This window comes from Hippocampus bargibanti, linkage group LG18, assembly GCF_051943395.1.
Source record: "Hippocampus bargibanti isolate YZ-2025 linkage group LG18, ASM5194339v1, whole genome shotgun sequence".
Taxonomy (NCBI): Eukaryota; Metazoa; Chordata; class Actinopteri; order Syngnathiformes; family Syngnathidae; genus Hippocampus; species Hippocampus bargibanti.
In genome coordinates, this window is record NC_142751.1 from 5,653,039 (window position 1) to 5,670,496 (window position 17,458).

General features: G+C 40.6%; 1 protein-coding gene across 2 annotated transcripts; it reads left to right on the forward strand.

Annotated features, from left to right (window-relative positions):
• Window positions 1-524: 524 nt before the first annotated feature.
• stom (stomatin) lies at window positions 525-17,233 on the forward strand. 2 transcript variants are annotated; one of them, XM_089021236.1, is made up of 8 exons: window positions 537-684; window positions 1,691-1,720; window positions 3,734-3,843; window positions 4,076-4,148; window positions 7,807-7,889; window positions 11,194-11,397; window positions 14,126-14,260; window positions 16,636-17,233. In XM_089021236.1, exons 1-8 carry the CDS (start codon window positions 630-632, stop codon window positions 16,822-16,824), a joined length of 879 nt encoding a protein of 292 aa, XP_088877362.1. In that variant the 5' UTR covers window positions 537-629; the 3' UTR covers window positions 16,825-17,233. The 2 variants fall into 2 exon arrangements, with proteins under 2 accessions (XP_088877364.1, XP_088877362.1); XM_089021238.1 differs by lacking the exon at window positions 1,691-1,720 and having other exon boundaries at window positions 525-684.
• Window positions 17,234-17,458: the final 225 nt, after the last annotated feature.

The following is a 17,458-nucleotide window of genomic DNA, read 5'->3' on the forward strand; positions in this document are numbered from 1 at the left end:
CCAAACAACCAGGAGATCATTGTATTTCACAAGTCTGTTTTAAATTAATCAATGGATGAAGGAAACAAAATGAGGCAAGGAAAAGGCAAGAAATCAGTAACTATAGCATTTGAGTTAATCCCGAATCTCACTTTCAGGCAGCATCTCATGGACCATTGCCAAACGAATCACATCATTATATACTGTAATATGTCGTTATTATTATTTTTCTACACACATCGAATAATTAGAATTGTTAAAGATAATAAGGAAGTCCATTTTAAGCATCCCTGTGTTGTGTTAAACTGGTGGCCATAAAGGTTTGCTATGTGTTTTTTAGGCTGTTAAAACGGAATACTCGTGGTCATATGGCAAATCCAGATTTTTACATTGATGAGCGCTTCACTTTACGATTCAAAACTGCTTTGTCCAGCAGTTGCCTTTATTAGTTTGAATTAACTGAATTGTCCAGACGGGATAAACAGGATTATTTATACATTTATATTAGGCCATGACGATTGGTGTGCGTCATGGTACCTCCGAGTCCACGCTCAGGGCAAATATTATGCACAGAGGATAAAACCACCGCCCGTGTTGTGGAAAATTCTCTTCTCTCCTACTACTGCAAAGATTTGAAATACGTATTAAGAATGGAAAACGAGGATTTGGCATTGAAAGCTACCAAAAGACGAGAACGTCAATCAGGTAAGACTCAAATGATTTTCGCTTGTGTTTGAGCAGCTAATGCCCAACTATGTATAAATTCGATATCGAAAAGCTCACCATCTATTATTTGCAATACATCACAAATCTCTGTTCATTTGCAAATAGTGTGACCTTCAGAAAACACTATTTGCACTGTGTCAAATTCGAAATGAGATTTTCCCCAAAGCAAGCTAATGCAAAGCTAATATAGACTAGCCCCTCCCATTTGCCAAGCTAACGCGTCGTGTGAAAGTTGACTACGCACATGCCTTATACAGTACTGTAATCAGATTTCATGTAGCTAATCAAGACTACCCATGCACGTACAAACTGCGGTGTCAAACTCTACTCTGAATGTATGCACCACAATATAATATTGTGGTGGTTAAAACGCAGTTATTGTTTGTTTGTTTCGTTCTGTTTTTGTTGTTACGTACAATACTACAGATCATTATTTCGAATCACTTTTGGACGTATACCTGTTGCCAAGATCGTGTCGTCCTTTTAATATACAGTACAGTGAACCACCACCTTATTCACGAATGCACAAATTTGCTTCTCTGTACAACCTGTTGACAGAATGGGACTCGGCGACACAGGGTTTGTCTGACAGGCTACAAGAAGAAATAACTTATACACGAAGAATCAAAGAAATATTGTTACGTACCGAACATACATGCATGCATTACAGTTGCAACTTGAACTGGGTAGTGTAGCATCCAACATATTATTTTCCTCAAAATTCCATCTTTAATCCCAAACACGTATTTCTATTGTGTTGTTTTTATTTTCATTATGCTGATGATGAAAAAACAAGGGCCATTTCCTTGCTTCTCCTTTAAAAAAAATGAATAAACATAAAAATAGTGTTTTCATTTACTTTGGGATTTTTGGTGTTCCGTGGAGCTCAGACCCTACCCCATGTGAATAATCAGGGTTTACTGTACAGTATATTCCTATTGTACTCTTCGATCAATGGTGTTTTGACCTTTAACTTTGTCTGTAGGTCCAAGCAGCACTTTACATGATACAGAAGGTATTGCATCCAATCACACCCAATGAATCATTGCATGTCATCAAGTTTTGTAGTGAAATTCAAATTGGATGTTGGGCCATTGGCTGGTTAGGTTTACATTTAATCTAATCGCTATTAGTGATCATAGATCGGTAACTTGTAAGGCAAGGTGATTGTCCTGTAATTCTTATTTTTTGAAAAACTAATGGAATTCACCGTCATGTGTCTCTGAATTATTTTGCCAATGGAGAGCTTTCTCGGTTTCTAACCGGGTGGTCTTCGTAAGCCACCCATTCTCTATCACGAACCTGCTACGCGAATGCACTAGTCAAGTCATTCTCAATATTTTTACGCAAGAACACTTGTAGGTTATAAATGTAAAGTTTGTTGCAAGCTGTATGTAACCTTGAAATGTTAAATCACCATTAAAACACATGGATGCAGAATCTGAATTTTTATATTTAAGGAAGTGTAAATCATAGAATATTGTCGCACTGTACGAATGTCACCGTAATGTTTGAATGGCAATGTGTGTCATATATGGAGGTGGGCGGTACAAAGCGACATGTGAAGTGCACTTTTTAAGAGTGACACTTGCAAATTATGTGTTTGGGAATGTTCATCCAGCTAATAAGCGTTAAATCTAACTGTTATGTAACCAGTTGACAAAGATCACCAAAGCAGTGTACCAACGCCTTATTTGTTACTTTGTTGAAACTGTAGCACAAAGCGAGTTAGCAAACTCATGTGTGCCCCAGAAATACAAACCTCCCAGGTTAACTTATTACTAGCTAGCTGATATGAAGAAACACAGATGCATTTTCTCCTTTTTTTAAAAGTAAAAAACAAAAACAAACAAAAAAAAAACCTAGTTCAGCTGCAGGCCAGTGTACGACAATGGATTCCAGAGGTTAAAATAAATTATTTTAAACTAATTAGGAAGACCGTTCATGTGTTGACACAGCTGCATTAATTGGTTATGTCACGCTATAATAATTTTAAGGTTAGAAAAGGTGAATATTTGGGTTGGTAAAACGCTTTGGCGTAGTATATTAAAATGCCTTCAAAATTGGACGTGTCACTTGTGCTATAATGTGGGCAAAAGTACCCTTTGTAAAATATTCAGATTGATTCTGGAGTCGATCGTTTAATAATAAATGGGTCATGAAGAGATATTGCTCGATAGTTATGCCCGCCAACGGTAAAGCACAACCAATGGTTGAATGCGCATGTTTGGATGTGAACAGAGCCAACTAGTTTACTAGGTAATGACCAATCATGGTTCATGGGGTGTTCATTTAGCGTTCAAAACTGATCCCCTTAGGCACTGTGAGCACTCGATAGTGAAGTGGTAAAATGGCCACCCTCTGAGATAGGTAACGTCAGGTGGATTTGGCTACTTTATTCATATTCCTCAAATGCAGTATTAACCAGAATAGATTTCCCCTCCAAGGCTATGTTAGCAATCAGAAACCAGTCCCAGTGTCTTACTTGAAGTTGAACCAATCACTTGAGTGGAGTATTGTAGCCGTTCCCATTCAAAATTGCTGAATTCAGGGTGTTCTTGATTTATGATCGAGTCCCATTAGAAAAGCGCCACAGTATCATTTACATACTTCAATGCAATAGTCTATTTATAATTACTACGGAATTAATATTTATGTGCAAATGCTTGCTTGGTAATAAATATCAAAACAATCAAATAGAATGAAATATGACAATAAGTGAGCCAGCCTTGTACTGTCATGCAATATTCTTTCATTGGTCCCTGCATGGCATTAGTAACTTCAAAAGGATGGAAGCACTGTACGATAACTATTTACCTACAAAATATCATAAAATATAAATGAATCAAATGGCACATTATGTATGGTGATGGGGTAGCTTGCCTCCATATGCCAAAGGATGATTGATTCTTCCATGCCATAACCCATAATTCCGATTTTACAGGACTATCATAAACTAACCAACACGTTTATTTACCCGTGAAGAGGAAAATGACGGCTGTGTTTCTTTATTTTTCTTCCTTTCTAGCCTTGGAGAATGGAGACTCCAACATTGGCGCATGTGGCTGGTTGTTGGTGCTGTTGTCTCTTCTACTCATGATAGTCACACTGCCTATCTCCATTTGGATGTGCATCAAGGTCATTTTTGTTTTACTGCTTGCAATTTTGTTTTATTTTGTCAAGAGTTTCCCGCAGTTTAAGTCATCATCAATGTTTGAATGTCCTCTAATGCCTGCTAAGACTTTGTTACGGAGAATGGATTATGTCCTTTTCTTCAGAAATACAAATAAAATGATAGGATGTCCGTCCGTTGGATGTAAATTTAAGACCTGCTGTATAAACGGATAGTGTCTTCTACCTCTGCACGCAGATTGTGAAGGAGTATGAAAGAGCCATTATTTTTCGCCTGGGACGACTTTTGCGAGGAGGAGCCAAAGGACCAGGTTGGGTCTGTTTAAAGTACTTTTTATTCTAGTGTGTATGTTTGATACTTGAAGTTCTACAGTTGACGCAAATTTGCAATCACCGAAGCTGTTAGTCAAGGTCATCAATGACCAATTTGGAGTTATGTCTTACCTTGGAGGGTTGTTATGTCAGTGAAAACACAAAATTATTAATTGTACACCACAAGTTAACAGATTACTAGATTTGAAATCAGTGAAGTCAATTCAAATTGTTCAATTATTATTCAAGTGAGTGTCAATTAGGTACCGTAATTTACGGCCTAAATAGCGCATCTGATTATAAGCCTCACCCAGTACATTTTTAAAGGACAAACCATTTTGTACATACATGAACCTGACCTGTCAATTAGCCGCATTTTTATAAAGAAAGACGGTACACAGAATTTTTTTTCAAAGTTTTACTAATATACCTTAACTTTTCTTTCAAAACAGTGCCTGTTACGCAGAAGCAACACAACATGCATTATGGCAGTAACGCAGCCCGAAGAGGGCTGGTAAAAAAACATGCCAGTACAAGTGAGACAACGCGTTAACACTCGCTAACAGGTCTGGGTACAAAAACATACAAGGTAGAAATACGTTAGCAGAGTTGTGCAAAAGTTGCTCTTCACATATGGACAGTTTTGGTAAACAGTTTCTTGCCGCGGGTTATCCAAGCTTCCAATTGAACTCGGAGGGCCACTTTAACTGCACGATTCACATGCGTAGTTAAAGTAGTTACATTAACTTGAGTCTTCCTCGGCACACATATTCGCCCTGTCTCACTCTGACCTTTAGTGCCATACCGTTAGTAAAAATGCATAAATCGGTCGCATCGTTGCATAAACCGCAGGGTTGAAAGATTGTGACAAAAGTCGCGGCTTATAGTACGGAAATTACGGTAATAAAATGATTGCAAAATATCAGCGTTATTTATTACATGTGGCAATTTGACATTTCGGTACACATTTGAACAAGTTGACACACTTGATTTGCTTTTTGCGAGCCACATAAAATGACCAGGCGGGCCAGGGGCCAGATTTGGTCCCCAAGCCACGTGTGCGCGTGTATGTGGTGGTGTTATGCTGCAGTGTCCAGAGCTAATGTGGAACAAAGTCAGCTAATGATTATTGTTGTGTTCATTTTTTCTTATGTCTGGTAATTTATCCCCACACATTGAAGTAGAAACATTGAACACAAAAAGATGGCGTCCATTCTTGTTTCACGCGTGAGGCAATTGCAGTTAGCACTTGCTTGCAACAGAATGAGTTTGCCGTTGTTTTACAGTTTGATGTGCTGCGTAGAGCTTGCATTTTTTCCAGCGTGACACACGAACGACAGGTCCCGGGAAAAAAAAAAATGAAAACATCTTAAGTCAGAAGATGGGATTTGTGACTGCAGATTGGAGGCAGAGCCCAGCTGGATCCATTCAATTCATACGTCCCAAATCAGGTCAATTTAATTTCGGTCATAAAAACGTTTGTGAAGCAATGGTTGCCTGGTTACTCACAGCCATGTGTCGATGGTGATGTTGTCCACCTGTAAAATATGGGGCAGGAAAGAAAGCACAATGAATCTCAAGACAGGTTGCCGGATCAAGAATGATGTGAATTTGACCAAAGTCAAGGATGTAACTACAGTGATACCTTGGCTTACGAACGTTTTAGCTAATGAAGTTATCGGCTTGCGAACGTTAAATTCGCGATAATATAATCTTGGCATACAAACTATTTTTCGGCAAAGACACGGAGCGCCACAATGAGTGATGTGTCGTTCGCGAACGAGCCGGTTCTTGCGGCTCCTAGCAAGGTGCTGGAAATGGCAGCCGGATTTTTTTCCTCCTCGATTCCCCGCCCCCAGTCTTCGGTTAAAGCCGTATGTGATTGGTCAAGAGTAGTAGAGTAGAGTAGGTCCGTGGTAGAGGAAGGAGGGGACACAAGCAGCAGGCCACACGCAGCAGTGATCGGGGGAGGGGTTACAGAAACGGAAACACACACGAAAGGGAGACGACAGAGCTTGAAACAAAAAAAACAAAAGTGAAGAAAAAAACATAAGTGAAATGGTGAGAAAATTGATAGAAAACGGTGAAATTTGGACTCGTTTCAACTTGATAGTTCAAAGGCAGAGTGTAGGTTAAAATATCCCATCAATCAGGCTCCACAAATAACACGCACAAGCCATCCGTACAATTTGAAGAGAACATACAAGCAAGGGAACCAGCTATTACTAAAGTTTCTAGTGTGTCTGCCTGCATCGGTTGCTTTTGCAATATCACAACTTCTAAGACTTCCTTGTGACACTTGATGCAAAAAGCTATCCATTCCATCAAGCCATCAACGACCATCACAAAGGCAAATAAAACAACTTTATTATACAGTACAATTTATTTGTTTAATTACAATACAATAGCAATTTAATATACATAAAATAAGCTATATTTTGTGTAGTTTTAAGGCTTATTTAGTTAAAAATTATGTTTTATGGGGACCTGGGAATGGATTATTCTCATTTTAATGTTTTCCTGTGGGAAATTAATGTTTGGAATACACACTTTTCACCTTACACACACTTTCTGGGAACCAATTAAGTTCATAAGCCAAGGTATCACTGTATCAGGTAAAGGCAGTAATACCAGCGGATAAACAAACAAACAAAGAGACTTTTGTTCGACCTCCTTCGCACAAATCAGAAATGGAAACAATGTGGCTCTCCCCAATGTGGATCCTGCGGCGCCATTCACCAGGGCCTCATTTATGTGTTGCCATATGTCTGCCAGTGCTGTTTGACTTCTAGATGCAGTAATAAATCTTAAAATAGTGATGGGAAGGCCTATCCACCCCTTGTGAGATGGCATATTTGTAGAGGAAAAATGCAGGCTCCCATGAGAAACAATTTGCATGCATCTCATGGCTCTCTGTCTCTTCATCCTTGATTTGTTGTTTTACTGCATCCAATAAAAAACGCAGGGCGTGTCCTCTTAAAAATTGTGAAATTGGACTCCCTCAAGTGCCAGGGGACGCCATTGGTGACGGTGTAGGGTAATAATAGCCCTCTGCTCGCAAATTTCCCATTCCTGGGGGTCTTGTGGTGTTTATGCCCCTCAACTAAATTCAGCACTTGGTTCACTGTCATGCGCCTTTAAGCGAATTTTTTAAATGCCATTGTTGCCGTTGCTGATGCCAAAACAGTTATTTCACCACACTGGAATTTTACTCAGAGCCATAAAATCTCACAAGGTCCCTGCAAGGCCTTTCAGATTCAACTTAGCTTGCCTTGGGAGGGGGAGGGAGAGGCTGTGGTTCGTATTTACCATCGGCTCTGATTTTCCCCAGTCAAATCTGCACTTTCCATAATTGAAAATGCTTGAATGCTAAATGTTTGCATTCCTCGCGTTTTAACTCAGGCACGTGCCAAGTCTTGTTTGGTGCCCCCGCTGGATGGTTGTGACTTGAAACGGGCTTCTGAAAGCCGCAAATTTTCACAGCTTTGCCCGACTGTCAGCACAGCTGCAGTCTTCTAAAGCGTGCTTGACTTGGCCCCTCGCCAAGATTTCATTCATCCCGCCGGCTTCAAACATCGCTGGAGACGTCCGCTTCTCATTGTGTTTACCGCTGACGCGGTCTCTGCACAGACTATTTGCATTCTTATGATTCCACAGGTTTGTTCTTCATCTTGCCGTGCACCGACAGCTTCATCAACGTGGACATGCGTACCATCACCTTTGACATCCCACCGCAAGAGGTATGACGTCGACCAAATACACACGCAGACACTCAAAGGCTGTCAAAATACATTTGGAAAATTTCCTCCTCCAGCTCCCGAATGTAAACACATTGTTGGGAAACAGCACAATTGATTACGCCGTGCGGTCTCATTCCTGGAAAGTGACTTGCTTCAATCACGTTTTGTAATTATCAATTCCACACAAAGAAAATTACTCAAAATCAGAATCATCTTTATTGGCTAAATATGTAGAACACACAAGGAATTTGTCTCCGGTAGAACACACTTCACTAGTATCATCATAAGAAAGACATGATAAATAAGTATGGAGGACACTAATAAAGGCTAATTTAATCAAACTGAATTCCTTACTGTAAGTCAGAGGTCTGGAACCTTTTTCACGGAGAGAGCCATAAAAGTAAAATATTTAGAAATGTTTTTCAGTGAGAGCCACATACACACGCACAACCACTTTTCAACAAAATGTCAGAATGTATTATTGAAAATAACTTTGTGATAGTACTCACCATTAACATGAATGGTTTTCCGTTCCTCATGATTGGTAAAAAAAAAACTCCTGCCGAACGATCGGAATGAAAACCAACTTGCCGGGTCCATAGGCGAAGTTACTGCTAGCTAGCTAGAGGCACACTGCTCATTAGCTTGCACACTTGATTTCTGCTGTCTCTCGCAGAAGTATATTGATGTTAACGTTAGTATGGGGCTTGTCAAAGTAGCACTGATATTCAACTGTTTCACGATGGTATTGTTTCATTGCAAATTAGAATCAGAACCTTTTCTCTCAACAAAGACGAATCCTTCGGTCCATTCTAACCTGAAGTGTACGATACTCTTCATTTTTTTTTACACGTTGGGCTTATTTAAAAAGGCGTTTACGTTTTTCGACATCAACGGCCACCTAGGTCAGTATCATCTAATCAAAATTGCTTTTTGAACATCAAAAACCACCTTTGGTCAGTATCATCCAATCAAAATTGCGCTTATGCAATTTTCAAAAGAGCAATAATAGATTCCCGACCCCTGCTATAAGTGGTACCTCTCAAGAACAACTGAGACAATGTGCAAAGTGTCAAGCAGACAGTGGTCCAAGTGAGTACAGAGCTGGATCTACAATGATTGTAACAGGATGTTGTTCCACAGGGTTGTGTAAAATTGCAGGGGCACTATACAGTTAGATTTGGGTTACTATTTAGAGAGTTACTGGCTAGGAGGACGAAGCTGTTTAAATGTCAGCTGTAATTGGTGTACATGGATCGGTAGCACCTGCCTGAGGGGAGTAGCTGGAAAAGGTGGTGGGCAGGGTGCGGAGGGTTCAGTAGGACTTTCCGCGCTGTTGTCTTGATTCTTGCAGTGTGCAAAGTCCTCAAGAGTGGGTAGAACTCATTAGTCATCTTTAATTTATTCACTGCCTTTCACAAATTCATTTGGGAATTGAAAATATGATGTAGAGCGCCATTCCCGAATTTGTTTGGAATTTGTTTTTTCTTGTTTCGGTGCCGATAAAGCGCTGTCCATGGCCTCGACCCACAAGGGGCGAGCATTTCCCTTTTTCCATGTTCACACTTTAAAGCACTATTTAAACCAAAATGTATGTATTGCATTGTATTTTGGACATTTTCAAGCTCCTATAGCTCCAGACACATATAATTTAGCAATTGACTCATTTTTTCGGATGAAAGAAGAGAGTCTAAGGTTTCTTACGCTGCATTGAATGTTTATTTAATCCTAAAACTCAATATTGTGTGGGTCCTGGAATTCGAGTGACAATGACAAAAACCCTGGCACTGGAGTGGACACATTTTTGCACGTTTGGCAGTGAATGAGTTAATGGCCAAACATGTAAAACACAAAAGGAATTTGCCTCGGGTTTAAATAAGTTATACTTGTATTGTACTAACGAATGCGGCGCAAGCTGCACAGCTGCCATCTTTCATTTTATGACATGCCAAGCAACACAGAATCGCCACGGCAACAGGGAGCAACAAAATCCAAAGCTTCCCGTAACTTCATCTTTAATGACACCCAAAGTTTGAAAACGATCCGTAAGAATAGGCGTTTCTGAGAATGGATGGATGGTTGGGTTTGTTTAAAAAAAAAGAAAAATATATACAGGTAACATCCGATTTATGACCGAGTTCCGCTCCGACCAAACAGTCGTAAGTCAAAATAGTCACAAGTCGAAATCCATTCAAAATTTTGAATAGAGACTCGGAGGCTAAATCACTCGCAAACTCCCCCCGTCTGGTGCCATCAAACCATCGATTGCTGTGCGAGAGTGAGATTCTGGCGGGCTGGCCAAAATTGTCATACATTTTGCCGTCCTGCTAGCACGTTGCGGTGCCAGGTGTAGAATTAAAATTTTAAAAATAGGCTCTGGAGGTCGTAGTCGTAAATACAGGTGGTTGTAAGTCGAGTTGGTCGGAAGTCGGATTTTCCCTGTATATATGAGGCCAAAAATGGCGCCCAAATTCCAAAGTAAATTCAAAATGGCCTACTTCCTGTTAGGTTTAAGCTACGCCTCAAAATGACTTTTTGTAGGTCTTGGGCCTTTCCATATGCCTCCCAATGTTCGTAGAAGTGGATGATATTTTTTACTGGGGTGCTTTTTGACAATTTATAAGGGCAGAACTGAGCTATTTTGACCACAAAAAAATGAGTTTTTACTATATCAATGCCATCGCAGAACTCAGACCGACAGTCAAAACACATTTTTGTCATGCTTAGTTTTCATCCGTGGGTGATGCATGTGATGAGTCACTGTGGCAGCACGTTGAGTGCATGTGCCGCGGTGGAATGTTCCAAGTTGTTCCACTTGGCTCTCTGTGCTCAAACCAGTCCTTGAATATTTCCACCAAAGAACGTCCTTTTGCCCGCATCACCTTTTTCATCGACTTGTCGTGTCCTATTTCTATTTTTTAAGAAAGATAATCGAAACGGATCCAATAAAAGTATTGGTTTATTCACATTCAACCGAAGGAAATGCCAAAACACTACTTTCACCCTTTTCGATCCCTTTGCTCTGCCAGTTGGTTTGTCAGCTCACTATCTTTATGTAACCATAAGATGGCGCCGCGAGAGTGGCTGCCTTTCCAGTAGCTAGTAGTAGGTGTTTCTACTTCTTTCTTTTCTCTTCTTTTCATAACTTTTCTGCTGTGGAATGTACATTTCTCCACTGCGAGACGAATAAAGGTACATCTCATCCAGTTGTGATAGGAAAATAAAAAAAAGCTCTGTGGGAAACCTCCTCACAATTAATATCTTGCTGCCTCGTTTCCCATTTGGAATGTGACAATTCCTGCAGGTTTTGACCAAAGACTCTGTGACAGTGAGTGTGGACGGTGTGGTGTACTACCGTGTTCAGAATGCCACTCTGGCCGTGGCCAACATCACCAACGCTGATGCTGCAACACGCCTTCTGGCCCAGACCACACTGAGGAATGTTCTTGGGACCAAGAACCTGGCTGAGATCCTTTCGGACCGTGAAGAAATTGCGCATAGCATGCAGGTAAGGGTTCTTTCCATTCTCAGTTGACTTGCGTGTGGCCCATTCCATGACAATTTGGATGTATCGATTAGGACCGATGTGGGTTCTAATCGACCGAACTCGATCATTCAACCGCTTTGATACTCATGTTTCTTTGTGATGAGAACATTCACGACAGCTCACAATGTGATATCAGTGTTTTAGAGAACTGTCTGACTTTATGCAGTTTTTGCTGTTTGTTTTGCAGAAAAGGGTTGAATCTTGTAGATTTTAGAAAGAAAAAATCGAATTGTGTAAGCCAGTTATTTTGCTGCCAATTATCTTGATCAAGTCTGCACATGCTCAAAAAGATGGGTCACATGTGTGTGAGAGAATTTAGACAAAAAATGGCTTTCATTTGAACAAAACTTAATTGGTCGATTTACATGAGACATTTATAAAAATAATACATTTAATTTATAAGCGCCATTCAAAACTCAAGGTCACTTTACAGTCACAGGATATGTTTTTCTGCGGGTGAGCAGCGTCAACCTCACGCTCCAGCGTTCACTGAATCCAGAAGTTACTGAAATAGATAGAAAGCTAGCTAGCTAGCTGGCCAATCATTAGCCAACAGATACCTAGCTAGATAGCCAGACAGCTAGATAGTGAATTGATAGCTAGCTAGCCAGCCAGATAGCTTATAGATAGCAAATAGCTAGCAAGTGATGATAATAATAATAATAATAATAATAATACATTTCATTTATAAGCGCCTTTCAAAACTCTCAAGGTCACTTTACAGTCACAGGATAAGTTTTGTGACTGCAATCTAATCTAATGGTGGTCCAGGATGGGCCGACCTACCTACCTAGCTAGCGGATAGCTAGCTATCTAGCTAGCTAATAGATAGCAAATATTTAAAAGGACCTGGAGGGCACATGGAGAATCAAATCACCTGTTTTGTTTGCATGCAAGTTTTTGGAGTGTGAGAGGAAACGGGATTACCTGGAGAAAACCCACGCAGGCCCGGGGAGAACATACAAACATAACACAAGTAGTCTGTACCTGGATTTGAACCCGGTACCTCTGCACTGTGAAGTCAACACGCTAACCACTGGATCATGAAGCAGACTACGCAGGGTCATGATGACTCGTGGCAAATAGACAAACCCAAACATCTCTTGTTTTGGCAGTGGGTTCGCTGAAGGACTTCCAATCACCTGCTCTCGGAATAACCTCCGCTTCATGTGCTCTTCTGGTGAAGGAGTTCGCTAAGCAGCTGTGGTGGCCGCTATTGCGCAACAGACAAACACAGAGAGCCGATAGAAAATAGAACAGATGGTTCATGTGGCCTCTTGATTGCAGCCGCTCTCTTGATTCGCATTTATTCAGCTGCAACTGTCGGTTTTAAAAATGAACAACCTGCAGAGGACTGGATAAACCAAGAAAGGGCAGCTGTCCGTTTGCATATGATTATCATTTATTATTTATTACCCATGTTAAGAATTATTTTCATGGACGCCATTAATGGGAGCCATACGTTTCTTTCATCGTCACATCTGTGTAAGCTCAGTCGTACAGGAGTGGTCCATCAATGAAAATGTTTCTTCAGCCGTCATCTGCACTTCTATGAAGGTGTCCGATGTTTCGCTTCTCATCCAAGAGACTTAGTCAGCGAACTAAAATTTAGGTGGTAGATCTGGCTCTATACAAATAGATCCCTACTGTCCAGTTAAGGTAGTATAAGGTACTGCTGCATTACCTTACATTGTAGGGGTTTCTGAAAAACTAGAAAGGGTCCTTTGGCAACACAAAATTCCTACTTATTTCAAACCAATAAACACTTTAAGACAAAAATTAGTGCATCCAAAAGATAGGCTGCCAAATGAAAAAACAAAGTAATGTAGCTTATTCAATACATTGTAAAAAGAAAGATTGTAAAGAGCAATACATTGGAGAGACTCAACAAATTCTCAAAAAAGACTATCAACATCGCAGGGATAATACTAGTGTGCCTCAATCTGCAGTACATATGCACCTCAAAGCTAGCAACCACTGATTTGACGACAATGAGGTTAAAATCGTCGCAAAAGAAAATTGATGGTTTGAAAGGGGAGTGAAAGAAGCTATTTTCATAAAACAGTAAACCCCTTCACTAAATGGTGGTATGAGGTTTAATTTGGATCGTGCTTACAACACCTGAGATCGTGACTGCATAGGCTTAGTTATGCTGATGAGTTGATACCAGGGCAAATGGGGCAATCCGGCCAGTCATAGACCATAATCAGTCACGACAATATAAGTAATCAGTGTCGCCTCAGGAAATAGTCCTCTGCTACCCCCAACCTTCGAGCACGGACCTATAAGAGCATCAGTAAATTTTTAGAAGCCTCTTGGATGCGAAGCGAAACGTCTGACACCTTCAAAGAAGTACAGATGACGGCTGAAGAAACATTGTTACCGTTTCATCATCACACATAATGTCAAGTGTTATTTATGTGTCTCAATGTTGCTTTGCATTCTCTATTTGAAAATTTGAGATTGCCATTGGGGAAAAAAGTCCCTAGTTGTCAGAACATTGTTTTTAAAATCTTTTACTCTGCTGCCATCATGTGGCGAAAAGTAGAATAGATAACACAGGTCGACACAAACTAGATATTTCTCCTAGTCACCAAAAAAACCATCGCATGATTTGAATTCACTTGATCCTTGAGCATTGACTATCCATCTTCGAAAATCCACCTCATGTCTGCGTATGTCTTGGCAGTCCACCCTTGATGACGCCACAGACGACTGGGGTATCAAAGTGGAACGGGTGGAAATCAAAGACGTCAAGCTGCCCCTCCAGCTCCAGAGAGCCATGGCGGCCGAGGCTGAAGCTACTCGAGAGGCCAGAGCCAAGGTATGCGTCGCAGCGACGTAACGCTTACATAAGAGGACAGATGTGACTGGCAATGATCTCAAAGCTTCTGGTCCAAATTTCCTCGTTGATTGACAAAATTCACTCACGTGCCTTGTACTTACTTCAGATTTACTCCTGAGATGGCTGAACATGTCCCTGAAAGTATTGCTTGAAAGTGTCTGCCTTTTTAATGCGTTGTAATTTATACATTATATTTCAGTAAAAAAAAATATCCACCTCATGTTAAGCTTAACCATGAATTTAAAAATGATGTTATTATTAATATTGATAATAATATTGATAATAATAAGAAATTTGGATTTGTTTGTGGGGGTGTGGTCTAGTTCTAGAACAGGGGTCGGGAACCTTTTTGACTAAGAGAGCCATACATGTAAAATATTTAGAAATGTTTTCCCGTGAGAGCTACATGCATGTGCGCAAACACGCGCACGTGTGATTTCAACAATGACAGAATATATTATTTAAAATAACTTTGTGATCATACTCACCACTAATATGAATAGGTTTCCGTTCCTCGTGATTGGTAAAAAAAATCCAGCCTAACGATCTGAATGAAAGTCAACTTGCCGGGTCCATAGGCGAAGCTACTGCTAGCTAGCCTGCACACTGCTCATTAGCTCGCACCCTTGCTTTCTGCTGTCTCTCACAGAAGTATATTGAAGCTAACGTTAGCATTGGGCTTGTCAAAGTGCCACTGATATTCAACTGTTTCATTCATGGTATTCTTTCATTGCAAATTAGAATCACAGCAGAACTTTTTCCCTCCACAAAGGTGAATACATCCATCCATTCAACCTGAAGTGTACGATACTCTTACTCGTCAGGCTTATTTAAAAGGGGGCGTTTACCTATTTCGACATCAATGGCCATAGGTCAGTACAGTGTCTGAAACTCATGACAAAAAGTTAGCAGACACCCGGGCAGACAACTCTAAAAAGTTGCGTGCCCGGCCATAAAATTGCCTGGCCCATTTTTCACAACTTGAAACACAATAAGACGACTAATCGCAAAAAAAAAAAAAACATTGTTACGAAGTATAAAATATTTTTTTAATTAAGGAAGTACCTACCACAAATGCTCCCCTGCTTAATTAACGGTAAATATCCCTTGCTGAAGATTATGCTCCAGTTGTCATTTGTCGTCATGGTGCATAATGCAATGTTAGCGTTGCGTTGTCTGCTCAAAGCCACATGGACTCCTCTTTCTAAGCGGCTTTCAAAACTCTCAAGGACACTTTACAGTCACGGTATAGTCCGAAGCACGAAACAGGCTTCTGATTGGCTGCTGTGCCGAGTATGCAAATTGACAAACGAACGTTCATTTGGCAATTTGCATACTCAGCACGGCAGCCAATCAGAAGCCTGTTTCGTGCTTCGGACTACACCGTGACTGAAAAGTGTACTTGAAAGTTTTGAAAGCTGCTTAGAAAGAGGCGCCCACGTGGCTTGTAGCGGTTTGCTTGTAGCTTTTGCTTTAGTGAATAAAACAAACATTTGATTTGAAAAAAAAATTTTTTTTTTTTTCTTGAAGAAGTTGTCACCCACCCGAGCTGAGACGTTTTGAAAGTTGTACGCCCGATGTAAAAATTGTACGCCTCCGGGCAGACGTTATTTCAAACACTGGTCAGTATCATCCAATCAAAATTGCGCTTTCCGCCAACTGCTGCCCAAACAGGAAATGAACAGCGAAAAAGCGAGAATATGTATTTAGTTTTATCGGCGAGCCAGATGCAATCATCAAAGGCAATCCTGTAATCCGGTAATCCTGAAGTTGCCTGGTGGTATTGTAGTTTCAGCTCAATTTAAAAAAAATGTTGAGTGAGTCACACTAAATAAACAAGTAAATATGTCACAGTTTTTAGCCTATTGAACTTGAAAATACCGGTTTATCTTGAGTTCTTAAAAGCACGGTTGACCTAATGAATCAATGTACCGTATTTATTTGAGCGTAACACACAAAATTTTGGCCAGGGAAAAAATGCTCATATATCTTTAATGCTTAATCCCTTCCAGGAGGGGGGGGCATTTCCATGGCTATTCTCACCCTTCAGTTTTGATTCTCGGAAAGACCCAGATCACACGTATTCCTTTTTTGTTGTTGTTGTTTCCTTTCCTTGCCTTGCCCACACTAAATCGCGAGTTGAGCATTGCTGTTTTGCACAATTACCAATATCCAGAGTTTCCATTCAGTGTTTACATTGTCAATAAATGATTTTTATCACAATGCTTAGTCTGAGCCGAGAAAAAGTGAAACAAAATGTTATACCCATTTTTAATAGAAAATTAGGGGTGCGCGTTATACGCGGAGAAATACGGTCAATGTGAAAATGGAGGTTCATTACCCATGCCTCCTAGGTCATTGCCGCCGAGGGCGAGATGAACGCTTCGAGGGCATTGAAGGAGGCATCGCTGGTGATCGCCGAATCTCCATCCGCGCTGCAGCTGCGCTACCTGCAGACCCTCAATACCATCGCTGCAGAGAAAAACTCGACGATCATCTTCCCTTTGCCTCTTGAGATGATGCAGGGCTTTTCCAAACATTAAGTATCCATCAAATCCGGCCCCAAACACACACGCAATGAGCATTTGCATCAAAATCATGAAAAAGTGACCTTATGCTCATTCACGTACTTCTTATGTAGTAATGCCCAATGCTGCAGATTTGCTCCAACCACTGCCAGCGTAGATTCTACTGTAGTTGTTTTGAAGTTTTAACTTGTTCGTTCGTTCTCATCGCATGACTTTTTGTCAATTTGTGTGTTTTTAGGCCAACACTTTTTCCAATTTCTTAATGTTTTTATGCCCTCCGTCCATGCATTTTCTAATCCACTTAGCCTCTCTCAAGCTGTTCCAGCTGTCTTTGGGCAATAGACAGGCGACACACAGAATAAGTTGCCAGCCAAGCGCACATTCATGAACAACTATTTTGGCTTACAATCACACCAATCAACAATTCTGAGTATTTCATTAACCTGCAGTGCGTGTTTTTAGAATGTGGGAAGAAACCGCATAACCCGGAAAAAAAAAACCACACAGGCACAGGGGGGGAGGAGGACATGCAAACGCTGCACCATGATCAAGGCCAAAGTACTAACCAGCCTGCCGCCGTAGCATGTAGGATACAGTCCCGATGCCAATTGAAATGTCTAATTTCTTATCGCGGCAATGAATAATGCCT